General features: G+C 54.7%; 1 protein-coding gene across 1 annotated transcript in view; it reads right to left on the reverse strand.

Annotated features, from left to right (window-relative positions):
- Positions 1-13,616, reverse strand: part of LOC147095543 (H-2 class II histocompatibility antigen, A-U alpha chain-like) — a 104,682-nt gene that overhangs the window by 65,408 nt on the left and 25,658 nt on the right. Inside the window, exon 2 of the mRNA XM_085974666.1 lies at positions 5,376-5,624. Coding sequence (XP_085830792.1) covers positions 5,376-5,624 — 249 coding nt within the window. The remainder of the gene's footprint in view (positions 1-5,375; positions 5,625-13,616) is intronic.

The raw sequence follows: 13,616 nt of genomic DNA on the forward strand, positions 1-13,616 counted from the left end.
ACTGTACACAGGGGAATGGAGAGATCAGATAGAACTACTGTACACAGGGGAATGGAGAGATCAGATAGAACTACTGTGCACGGGGGAATGGAGAGATCAGATAGGACTACTGTACACAGGGGAATGGACAGATCAGATAGAACTACTGTACACAGGGGAATGGAGAGATCAGATAGAACTACTGTACGCAGGGGAATGGACAGATCAAAAGAACTACTGTACACAGGGGAATGGACAGATCAGATAGAACTACTGTACACGGATGAATGGAGGGATCAGATAGAACGACTGTACATGGGGGAATGCAGAGATCAGATAGAACTACTGTACACAGGGGAATGGAGAGATCAGCTAAAGCTACTGTACACAGGGGAATGGAGAGATCAGATAGAACTACTGTACACGGGGAATGGAGAGATCAGATAGAACTACTGTACACGGGGGAATGGAGAGATCAGATAGAACTACTGTACACGGGGGAATGGAGAGATCAGATAGAACTACTGTACACGGGAATGGAGAGATCAGATAGCACTACTGTACACGGGGGGATGGAGAGATCAGATAAAACTACTGTACACGGGGGAATGGAGAGATCAGGTAGAACTACTGTACACAGGGGAATGGAGAGATCAGATAGAACTACTGTACACAGGGGAATGGAGAGATCAGATAGAACTACTGTACACAGGGGAATGGAGAGATCAGATAGAACTACTGTACACGGGGGAATGGACAGATCAGATAGAACTACTGTACACCGGGGAGTGGAGAGATCAGACAGAACTACTGTACACAGGGGAATGGAGAGATCAGATAGAACTACTGTACACGGGGGAATGGAGAGATCAGATAGAACTATTGTACACGGGGAATGGAGAGATCAGATAGAACTACTGTACGCGGGGGAATGGAGAGATCAGATAGAACTACTGTACACGGGGGAATGGAGCGATCAGATAGAACTACTGTACACAGGGGAATGGAGAGATCAGATATAACTACTGTACACGGGGAATGGAGAGCTCAGATAGAACTACTGTACACGGGAATGGAGAGATCAGATAAAACTACTGTACACAGGGGAATGGAGAGATCAGAGAGCACTACTGTACACGGGGGAATGGAGAGATCAGATAGAACTACTGTACACGGGGGAATGGAGAGATCAGATAGAACTAATGTACACGGGGGAATGGAGAGATCAGATAGAACTACTGTGCACAGGGGAATGGAGAGATCAGATAGAACTACTGTACACAGGGGAATGGAGAGATCCGATAGAACTAATGTACACAGGGGAATGGACAGATCAGATAGAACTGCTGCACACAGGGGAATGGACAGATCAGATAGAACTAATGTACACGGGGGAATGGAGAGATCAGATAGAACTACTGTACACAGGGGAATGGAGAGATCAGATAGAACTACTGTACACAGGGGAATGGAGAGATCAGATAGAACTACTGTACACGGGGGAATGGACCGCTCAGATAGAACTACTGTACACAGGGGAATGGAGAGATCAGATAGAACTGCTGCACACAGGGGAATGGACAGATCAGATAGAACTAATGTACACGGGGGAATGGAGAGATCAGATAGAACTACTGTACACAGGGGAATGGAGAGATCAGATAGAACTACTGTACACAGGGGAATGGAGAGATCAGATAGAACTACTGTACACGGGGGAATGGACCGCTCAGATAGAACTACTGTACACAGGGGAATGGAGAGATCAGATAGAACTACTGTACACAGGGGAATGGGGAGATCAGATAGAACTACTGTACACAGGGGAATGGACAGATCAGATAGAACTACTGTACACAGGGGAATGGAGAGATCAGGTAGAACTACTGTACACAGGGGAATGGGGAGATCAGATAGAACTACTGTACACGGGGGAATGGAGAGATCAGATAGAACTACTGTACAGGGGGGAATGGAGAGATCAGATAGAACTACTGTACACAGGGGAATGGAGAGATCAGAGAACTACTGTGCACGGGAATGGACAGATCAGAAACAACTACTCTACACAGGGGAATGGAGAGATCAGATAGAACTATTGTACACAGGGGAATGGAGAGATCAGATAGAACTACTGTACACAGGGGAATGGAGAGATCAGATAGAACTACTGTACACAGGGGAATGGACAGATCAGATAGAACTACTGTACACGGGAATGGAGAGATCAGATAGAACTACTGTACACAGGGGAATGGAGAGATCAGATAGAACTACTGTACACAGGGGAATGGAGAGCTCAGATAGAACTACTGTACACGGGGGAATGGAGAGATCAGATAGAACTACTGTTCACAGGGGAATGGACAGATCAGATAGAACTACTGTACACAGGGGAATGGAGAGATCAGATAGAACTACTGTGCACAGGGGAATGGACAGATCAGATAGACCTACTGTACACAGGGGAATGGACAGATCAGATAGAACTACTGTACACGGGGGAATGGAGAGATCAGATAGAACTACTGTACACGGGGGAATGGAGCGATCAGATAGAACTACTGTACACAGGGGAATGGAGAGATCAGATATAACTACTGTACACGGGGAATGGAGAGCTCAGATAGAACTACTGTACACGGGAATGGAGAGATCAGATAAAACTACTGTACACAGGGGAATGGAGAGATCAGAGAGCACTACTGTACACGGGGGAATGGAGAGATCAGATAGAACTACTGTACACGGGGGAATGGAGAGATCAGATAGAACTAATGTACACGGGGGAATGGAGAGATCAGATAGAACTACTGTACACAGGGGAATGGAGAGATCAGATAGAACTACTGTACACAGGGGAATGGAGAGATCAGATAGAACTACTGTACATGGGGGAATGGACAGAACAGAAAGAACTACTGTACACAGGGGAATGGACAGAACAGAAAGAACTACTGTACACAGGGGAATGGAGAGATCAGATAGAACTAATGTACACAGGGTAATGGGGAGATCAGATACAACTACTGTACACAGGGGAATGGAGAGATCCGATAGAACTAATGTACACAGGGGAATGGACAGATCAGATAGAACTGCTGCACACAGGGGAATGGACAGATCAGATAGAACTAATGTACACGGGGGAATGGAGAGATCAGATAGAACTACTGTACACAGGGGAATGGAGAGATCAGATAGAACTACTGTACACAGGGGAATGGAGAGATCAGATAGAACTACTGTACACGGGGGAATGGACCGCTCAGATAGAACTACTGTACACAGGGGAATGGAGAGATCAGATAGAACTACTGTACACAGGGGAATGGGGAGATCAGATAGAACTACTGTACACAGGGGAATGGACAGATCAGATAGAACTACTGTACACAGGGGAATGGAGAGATCAGGTAGAACTACTGTACACAGGGGAATGGGGAGATCAGATAGAACTACTGTACACGGGGGAATGGAGAGATCAGATAGAACTACTGTACAGGGGGGAATGGAGAGATCAGATAGAACTACTGTACACAGGGGAATGGAGAGATCAGAGAACTACTGTGCACGGGAATGGACAGATCAGAAACAACTACTCTACACAGGGGAATGGAGAGATCAGATAGAACTATTGTACACAGGGGAATGGAGAGATCAGATAGAACTACTGTACACAGGGGAATGGAGAGATCAGATAGAACTACTGTACACAGGGGAATGGACAGATCAGATAGAACTACTGTACACGGGAATGGAGAGATCAGATAGAACTACTGTACACAGGGGAATGGAGAGATCAGATAGAACTACTGTACACAGGGGAATGGAGAGCTCAGATAGAACTACTGTACACGGGGGAATGGAGAGATCAGATAGAACTACTGTTCACAGGGGAATGGACAGATCAGATAGAACTACTGTACACAGGGGAATGGAGAGATCAGATAGAACTACTGTACACAGGGGAATGGACAGATCAGATAGACCTACTGTACACAGGGGAATGGACAGATCAGATAGAACTACTGTACACGGGTGAATGGAGAGATCAGATAGAACTACTGTACACGGGGGAATGGAGAGATCAGAAAGAACTACTGTACACAGGGGAATGGAGAGATCAGATAGAACTACTGTACACAGGGGAATGGAGAGATCAGCTATAACTACTGTACACAGGGGAATGGAGAGATCAGATAGAACTACTGTACACGGGGAATGGAGAGATCAGATAGAACTACTGTACACGGGGGAATGGAGAGATCAGATAGAACTACTGTACACAGGGGAATGGAGAGATCAGATAGAACTACTGTACACGGGGGAATGGACAGATCAGATAGAACTACTGTACACGGGGGAGTGGAGAGACCAGATAGAACTACTGTACACAGGGGAATGGAGAGATCAGATAGAACTACTGTACACGGGGGAATGGAGAGATCAGATAGAACTACTGTACACGGGGAATGGAGAGATCAGATAGAACTCTTTACACGGGGGAATGGAGAGATCAGATATAACTAATGTACACGGGGGAATGGAGAGATCAGATAGAACTACTGTACACAGGGTAATGGGGAGATCAGATAGAACTACTGTACACAGGGGAATGGACAGATCAGATAGAACTACTGTACACAGGGGAATGGACAGATCAGATAGAACTACTGTACACAGGGGAATGGACAGATCAGATAGAACTACTGTACACGGGGGAATGGAGAGATCATATAGAACTACTGTACACAGGGGAATGGAGAGATCAGATAGAACTACTGTACACGGGGGAATGGAGAGATCAGATAGGACTACTGTACACGGGGGGATGGAGAGATCAGATAGAACTGCTGTGCACGGGGGAATGGAGAGATCAGATAGTACTACTGTGCACAGGGGAATGGAGAGATCAGATAGAATTACTGTACACAGGGGAATGGACAGTTCAGATAGAACTACTGTACACATTGGGTGTGGGCCCGGCTCAAACCCCAGGCCCCATTCACTGGGTGTGGGCCCGGCTCAAACCCCAGGCTCCATTCACTGTGGTAGGGCCCGGCTCAAACCCCAGGCTCCATTCACTGGTTGTGGGCCCGGCTCAAACCCCAGGCTCCATTCACTGGTGTGGGCCCGGCTCAAACCCCAGGCTCCATTCACTGGTTGTGGGCCCGGCTCAAACCCCAGGCTCCATTCACTGGGTGTGGGCCCGGCTCAAACCCCAGGCTACATTCACCGGGTGTGAGCCCGGCTCAAACCCCAGGCTCCATTCACCGGGTGTGAGCCCGGCTCAAACCCCAGGCTCCATTCACTGGCTGTGGGCCCGGCTCAAACCCCAGGCTCCATTCACTGGCTGTGAGCCCGGTTGAGGAGCGGCGCTGTCCGGTTCTCACCTTTGGGTTCCGGGCTCCCGCGCGACAGGTTCATGTTAACCTTCAGATTGTTTTTCACGATGGCGATATTGGCAGAGATCCCCGCCTCTCCTCCCTGCATGACCAGGTCCTTAAACATTGGGATCCGCGCCACCTCCTTCTTCAGGTTGAAATCCATGTAAAGAATCTCATCCCCGTCCTCCAACACATCGAAGTGCTTGTCGGGGCTCTGCTGCTGAACAAAATACACCTGTGTGAAATCGGACATATCTGGAAGAGAGAGAGTGTGTGTGAGACAAGAACGGGCAACCGAAACCCATCAAACAACAGCAGCCACTGGAGGGGGAGCACCGGGTGTTCCATTATTGGGGGGAGCACCGGGTGTTCCATTATTGGGGGGGAGCACCGGGTGTTCCAATATTGGGGGAGCACCGGGTGTTCCATTATTGGGGGGGAGCACCGGGTGTTCCAATATTGGGGGGCGCACCGGGTGTTCCATTATTGGGGGGGAGCACCGGGTGTTCCATTATTGGGGGGAGCACCGGGTGTTCCATTATTGGGGGGAGCACCGGGTGTTCCATTATTGGGGGGGGAGCACCGGGTGTTCCATTATTGGGGGGGAGCACCGGGTGTTCCATTACTGGGGGGGAGCACCGGGTGTTCCATTATTGGGGGGGAGCACTGGGTGTTCCATTATTGGAGGGAGCACCGGGTGTTCCATTATTGCGGGGGAGCACCGGGTGTTCCATTATTGGGGGGAGCACCGGGTGTTCCATTATTGGGGGGGAGCACCGGGTGTTCCATTATAGGGGGGAGCACCGGGTGTTCCATTATTGGGGGGGAGCACCGGGTGTCCCATCATTGGGGGGAGCACCAGGTGTTCCATTATTGGGGGGCGCACCGGGTGTTCCATTATTGGGGGGGAGCACCGGGTGTTCCATTATTGGGGGGAGCACCGGGTGTTCCATTATTGGGGGGAGCACCGGGTGTTCCATTATTGGGGGGGGGAGCACCGGGTGTTCCATTATTGGGGGGGAGCACCGGGTGTTCCATTACTGGGGGGGAGCACCGGGTGTTCCATTATTGGGGGGGGAGCACTGGGTGTTCCATTATTGGGGGGGAGCACCGTGTGTTCCATTATTGGGGGTGGAGCACCGGGTGTTCCATTATTGGGGGGGCACCGGGTGTTCCATTACTGGGGGGGAGCACCGGGTGTTCCATTATTGGGGGGAGCACCGGGTATTCCATTACTGGGGGGAGCACCGGGTGTTCCATTATTGGGGGGGAGCACCGGGTGTTCCATTATTGGAGGGAGCACCGGGTGTTCCATTATTGCGGGGGAGCACCGGGTGTTCCATTATTGGGGGGAGCACCGGGTGTTCCATTATTGGGGGGAGCACCGGGTGTTCCATTATTGGGGGGGAGCACCGGGTGTTCCATTATTGGGGGGAGCACCGGGTGTTCCATTTTTGGGGGGGAGCACCGGGTGTCCCATCATTGGGGGGAGCACCGGGTGTTCCATTATTTGGGGGAGCACCGGGTGTTCCATTATTGGGGGGAGCACCGGGTGTTCCATTATTGGGGGGGGGAGCACCGGGTGTTCCATTATTGGGGGGGCACCGGGTGTTCCATTATTGGGGGGGAGCATCGGGTGTTCCATTACTGGGGGGGAGCACCGGGTGTTCCATTATTGGGGGGGGAGCACCGGGTGTTCCATTATTGGGGGGGAGCACCGTGTGTTCCATTATTGGGGGGGGAGCACCGGGTGTTCCATTATTGGGGGGGCACCGGGTGTTCTTTTACTGGGGGGGAGCACCGGGTGTTCCATTATTGGGGTGAGCACCGGGTATTCCATTACTGGGGGGAGCACCGGGTGTTCCATTATTGGGGGGGAGCACGGGTGTTCCATTATTGGGGGGGAGCACTGGGTGCTCCATTATTGGGGGGGGGAGCTCCGGGTGTTCCATTATTGGGGGGGTAGCACCGGGTGTTCCATTATTGGGGGGGCACCGGGTGTTCCATTATTGGGGGGGCACCGGGTGTTCCATTATTGGGGGGGGGAGCACCGGGTGTTCCATTATTGGGGGGGGATGCACCGGGTGTTCCATTATTGGGGGGGCACCGGGTGCTCCATTATTGCGGGGGGGCGCACTGGGAGTTCCGTGTTCCATTATTACGGGGGGCACCGGGTGGTCCATTATTGGGGCGGGCACCGGGTGTTCCATTATTGGGGGGGACGCCGGGTGATCCAGTATTGGGGGGGGAGCATCGGGTGTTCCATTATTGGGGGGGCACCGGGTGTTCCATTATTGGGGGCGCACCGGGTGTTCGATTATTGGGGGGGCACCGGGTGTTCCATTATTGGGGGGGAGCACCGGGTTTTCCATTATTTGCGGGAGCACCGGGTGTTCCATTATTGGGGGGAGCACCGGGTGTTCCATTTTTGGGGGGGGGAGCACCGGGTGTTCCATTATTGGGGGGGCACCGGGTGTTCCATTACTGGGGGGGAGCACCGGGTGTTCCATTATTGGGGGGGAGCACCGGGTGTTCCATTATTGAGGGGAGCACCGGGTGTTCCATTATTGGGGGGGAGCACCGGGTGTCCCATCATTGGGGGGAGCACCGGGTGTTCCATTATTGGGGGGCGCACCGGGTGTTCCATTATTGGGGGGGAGCACCGGGTTTTCCATTATTTGGGGGAGCACCGGGTGTTCCATTATTGGGGGGAGCACCGGGTGTTCCATTATTGGGGGGGGAGCACCGGGTGTTCCATTATTGGGGGGGCACCGGGTGTTCCATTATTGGGGGGGAGCACCGGGTGTTCCATTACTGGGGGGGAGCACCGGGTGTTCCATTATTGGGGGGGGAGCACCGGGTGTTCCATTATTGGGGGGGAGCACCGTGTGTTCCATTATTGGGGGGGGAGCACCGGGTGTTCCATTATTGGGGGGGCACCGGGTGTTCCATTACTGGGGGGGAGCACCGGGTGTTCCATTATTGGGCGGAGCACCGGGTATTCCATTACTGGGGGGAGCACCGGGTATTCCATTACTGGGGGGAGCACCGGGTGTTCCATTATTGGGGGGGAGCACCGGGTGTTCCATTATTGGGGGGGAGCACTGGGTGCTCCATTATTGGGGGGGGGAGCACCGGGTGTTCCATTATTGGGGGGGTAGCACCGGGTGTTCCATTATTGGGGGGGGCACCAGGTGTTCCATTATTCGGGGGGAGCACCGGGTGTTCCATTATTGGAGGGAGCACCGGGTGTTCCATTATTGCGGGGGAGCACCGGGTGTTCCATTATTGGGGGGAGCACCGGGTGTTCCATTATTGGGGGGAGCACCGGGTGTTCCATTATTGGGGGGGAGCACCGGGTGTTCCATTATTGGGGGGAGCACCGGGTGTTCCATTATTGGGGGGGAGCACCGGGTGTCCCATCATTGGGGGGAGCACCGGGTGTTCCATTATTGGGGGGCGCACCGGGTGTTCCATTATTGGGGGGGAGCACCGGGTTTTCCATTATTTGGGGGAGCACCGGGTGTTCCATTATTGGGGGGAGCACCGGGTGTTCCATTATTGGGGGGGAGCACCGGGTGTTCCATTACTGGGGGGGAGCACCGGGTGTTCCATTATTGGGGGGGGAGCACCGGGTGTTCCATTATTGGGGGGGAGCACCGTGTGTTCCATTATTGGGGGGGAGCACCGGGTGTTCCATTATTGGGGTGAGCACCGGGTATTCCATTACTGGGGGGAGCACCGGGTGTTCCATTATTGGGGGGGAGCACCGGGTGTTCCATTATTGGGGGGGAGTACTGGGTGCTCCATTATTGGGGGGGGGAGCTCCGGGTGTTCCATTATTGGGGGGGTAGCACCGGGTGTTCCATTATTGGGGGGGCACCGGGTGTTCCATTATTGGGGGGGCACCGGGTGTTCCATTATTGGGGGGGGGAGCACCGGGTGTTCCATTATTGGGGGGGGATGCACCGGGTGTTCCATTATTGGGGGGGCACCGGGTGCTCCATTATTGCGGGGGGGCGCACTGGGAGTTCCGTGTTCCATTATTACGGGGGGCACCGGGCGGTCCATTATTGGGGCGGGCACCGGGTGTTCCATTATTGGGGGGGACGCCGGGTGATCCAGTATTGGGGGGGGAGCATCGGGTGTTCCATTATTGGGGGGGCACCGGGTGTTCCATTATTGGGGGCGCACCGGGTGTTCGATTATTGGGGGGGCACCGGGTGTTCCATTATTGGGGGGGAGCACCGGGTTTTCCATTATTTGCGGGAGCACCGGGTGTTCCATTATTGGGGGGAGCACCGGGTGTTCCATTTTTGGGGGGGGGAGCACCGGGTGTTCCATTATTGGGGGGGCACCGGGTGTTCCATTATTGGGGGGGAGCACCGGGTGTTCCATTACTGGGGGGGAGCACCGGGTGTTCCATTATTGGGGGGGGAGCACCGGGTGTTCCATTATTGGGGGGGAGCACCGGGTGTTCCATTATTGAGGGGAGCACCGGGTGTTCCATTATTGGGGGGGAGCACCGGGTGTCCCATCATTGGGGGGAGCACCGGGTGTTCCATTATTGGGGGGCGCACCGGGTGTTCCATTATTGGGGGGGAGCACCGGGTTTTCCATTATTGGGGGGGAGCACCGGGTGTTCCATTACTGGGGGGGAGCACCGGGTGTTCCATTATTGGGGGGGGAGCACCGGGTGTTCCATTATTGGGGGGGAGCACCGTGTGTTCCATTATTGGGGGGGGACCACCGGGTGTTCCATTATTGGAGGGGCACCGGGTGTTCCATTACTGGGGGGGAGCACCGGGTGTTCCATTATTGGGGGGAGCACCGGGTATTCCATTACTGGGGGGAGCACCGGGTGTTCCATTATTGGGGGGGAGCACCGGGTGTTCCATTATTGGGGGGGAGCACTGGGTGCTCCATTATTGGGGGGGGAGCACCGGGTGTTCCATTATTGGGGGGGTAGCACCGGGTGTTCCATTATTGGGGGGGCACCGGGTGTTCCATTATTGGGGGGGAGCACCGTGTGTTCCATTATTGGGGGGGGAGCACCGGGTGTTCCATTATTGGGGGGGCACCGGGTGTTCCATTACTGGGGGGGAGCACCGGGTGTTCCATTATTGGGGGGAGCACCGGGTATTCCATTACTGGGGGGAGCACCGGGTGTTCCATTATTGGGGGGGAGCACCGGGTGTTCCATTATTGGGGGGGAGCACTGGGTGCTCCATTATTGGGGGGGGAGCACCGGGTGTTCCATTATTGGGGGGGTAGCACCGGGTGTTCCATTATTGGGGGGGCACCGGGTGTTCCATTGTTGGGGGGGCACCGGGTGTTCCATTATTGGGGGGGGGAGCACCGGGTGTTCCATTATTGGGGGGGGATGCACCGAGTGTTCCATTATTGGGGGGGCACCGGGTGCTCCATTATTGCGGGGGGGCGCACTGGGAGTTCCGTGTTCCATTATTACGGGGGGCACCGGGTGATCCATTATTGGGGCGGGCACCAGGTGTTCCATTATTGGGGGGACGCCGGGTGATCCAGTATTGGGGGGGGAGCATCGGGTGTTCCATTATTGGGGGGGCACCGGGTGTTCCATTATTGGGGGTGCACCGGGTGTTCCATTATTGGGGGAGGCAGTGGGTGTTCCATTATTGGGGTGCACCGGATGTTCCATTATTGGTGGGGCACTGTGTGTTCCATTATTGGGGGGGCACCAGGTGTTGCATTATTGTGGGGGCACTGGGTGTTCCATTATTGGGGGTGCACCGGGTGTTCCATTATTGGTGGGGTACTGGGTGTTCCATTATTGGGGGGGGAGCACCGAGTGCTCCATTATTGCGGGGGGGGCGCACTGGGAGTTCCGTGTTCCATTACTACGGGAGGCACCGGGTGATCCATTATTGGGGCGGGCACCGGGTGTTCCATTATTGGGGGGGACGCCGGGAGATCCAGTATTGGCGGGGGGCAGCATCGGGTGTTCCATTATTGGGGGGGCACCGGGTGTTCCATTATTGGGGGCGCACCGGGTGTTCAATTATTGGGGGGGCACCGGGTGTTCCATTATTGGGGGGGCACCAGGTGTTCCATTATTGGGGGAGGCACTGGGTGTTCCATTATTGGGGGTGCACCGGGTGTTCCCTTATTGGTGGGGCACTGGGTGTTCCATTATTGTGGGGGCACTGGGTGTTCCATTATTGGGGGTGCAACGGTTGTTCCATTATTGGGTGGGGCCCCGGGTGCTCCATTACTGAGGGGGCAACGGGTGTTCCATTATTGGGGGGGCACTGTGTGTTCCATTACTGGGGGGGACCCGTTGTTCCATTATTGGGGGGCGCATCGGGTGATCCGTTATAGGGGAGGCACTGGGTGTTCCTTTATTGGGGGGCACCGGGAGTTCCATTATTGGGGGGGCACCGGGTGTTCCATTATTGGGGGGGCACCGGGTGTTCCATTATTGGGGGGGCACCGGGTGTTCCATTATTGTGGGGGTCACCGGGTGCTCCATTACTGGGGGGGCACCAGATGTTCCATTATTGGGGTGGCACCGGGTATTCCATTATTCGGGGGGCACCGGGTGTTCCACTATTGGGGGGCACCGGGTGTTCCATTATTGTGGGAGGGCACCAGGTGTTCCATTATTGTGGGGGGGCACCGAGTGTTTCATTATTGTGGGAGGCACCGGGTGGTCCATTATTGGGGGGGCACTGGGTGTTCCATTATTGGGGGGCACCAGTTGTTCCATTATTTGGGGGGAGCACCGGGTGTTCCATTATTGGGGGGGCACCGGGTGTTCCATTATTGATGAGCACCGGGCGTTCCATTATTAGTGGGGCACCGGGTGTTCCATTATTGTGGGGGAGGGCACCGGGTGTTCCATTATTGGGGGGCACCGAGAGTTCCATTATGAGGGGGGCTCCGAGTGTTCCATTATTGTGGGGCACCGGGTGCTCCATTACTGAGGGGGCAACGGGTTTTCCATTATTGGGAGGCACCGGGTGTTCCATTAATGCGGGGGGCACTGGGTGTTCCATTACTGGGGGGCACCGGGTGTTCCATTATTGGGGGGAGCACCGGGCATTCCATTATTGGGGGAGGCACCAGGTGTTCCATTATTGGGGGGGCACCGGGAGTTCCATTATTGGGGGAGCGCCGGGTGTTCCATTATTGGGGGGAGCTTCGGTTGTTCCATTATTGGGGGTGGCACCGGATGTTCCATTATTGGGGGGCACCGGATGCTCCATTCCTGAGTGGGTAACGGGTTTTCCATTATTGGGGGGGCACCGGGTGTTCCATTACTGGTGGGGCACCGGGTGTTCCATTATTGGGGGGCAACCGGTGTTCCATTATTGGGGGGGTCACCGGTGCTCCATTACTGGGGGGGCACTGGGTGTTCTATTATTGAGGGTGGCACCGGGTGTTCCATTATTGGGGTGGTACCGGGTATTCCATTATTGGGGGGGCACCGGGTTTTCCATTATTGGGGGGCAACGGGTGTTCCATTATTGTGGGGGGGCACCAGGTGTTCCATTATAGTGGGGAGGCACCGAGTGTTCCATTATTGTGGGAGGCACCGGGTGGTCCATTATTGGGGGGGTGCACTGGGTGTTCCATTATTGGGGGGGCACCAGTTGTTCTATTATTGGGGGGGCACCGTGTGTTTCATTATTCGGGGGGAGCACCGGGTGTTCCATTATTGGGGGGGCACCGGGTGGTCCATTATTGGGGGGGTGCACTGGGTGTTCCATTATTGGGGGGGCACCAGTTGTTCTATTATTTGGGGGGCACCGTGTGTTTCATTATTCGGGGGGAGCACCGGGTGTTCCATTATTGGGGGGGCACCGGGTGTTCCATTATTGATGAGCACTGGGCGTTCCATTATTAGTGGGGCACCGGGTGTTCCATTATTGTGGGGGAGGGCACCGGGTGTTCCATTATTGGGGGGCACCGAGAGTTCCATTATTGGGGGGCACCGGGTGTTCCATTATTGGGGGGCACCGGGTGTTCCATTATTGGGGGTGCACCGGGTGTTCCATTATTGGGGGGGGATCGGGTGTTCCATTACTGGGGGGGGTGCACCGGGTGTTACTTTATTGGGGGGGCACGGGGTGTTCCATTAATGGGGGGCACCGGGTGTTCCATTGTTGGGGGGCACCGGGTGTTCCATTATTGGGGGTGCACCCGGTGTTCCATTATTTGGGGGGGCACCGGGTGTTCCATTATTTTGGGGGGCAACGGGTGTTACAT

Source organism: Somniosus microcephalus, unplaced genomic scaffold (assembly GCF_052327205.1).
Source record: "Somniosus microcephalus isolate GS21.2 unplaced genomic scaffold, FLI_Smic_1.0 unresolved_chr1, whole genome shotgun sequence".
Lineage (NCBI taxonomy): Eukaryota > Metazoa > Chordata > Chondrichthyes > Squaliformes > Somniosidae > Somniosus > Somniosus microcephalus.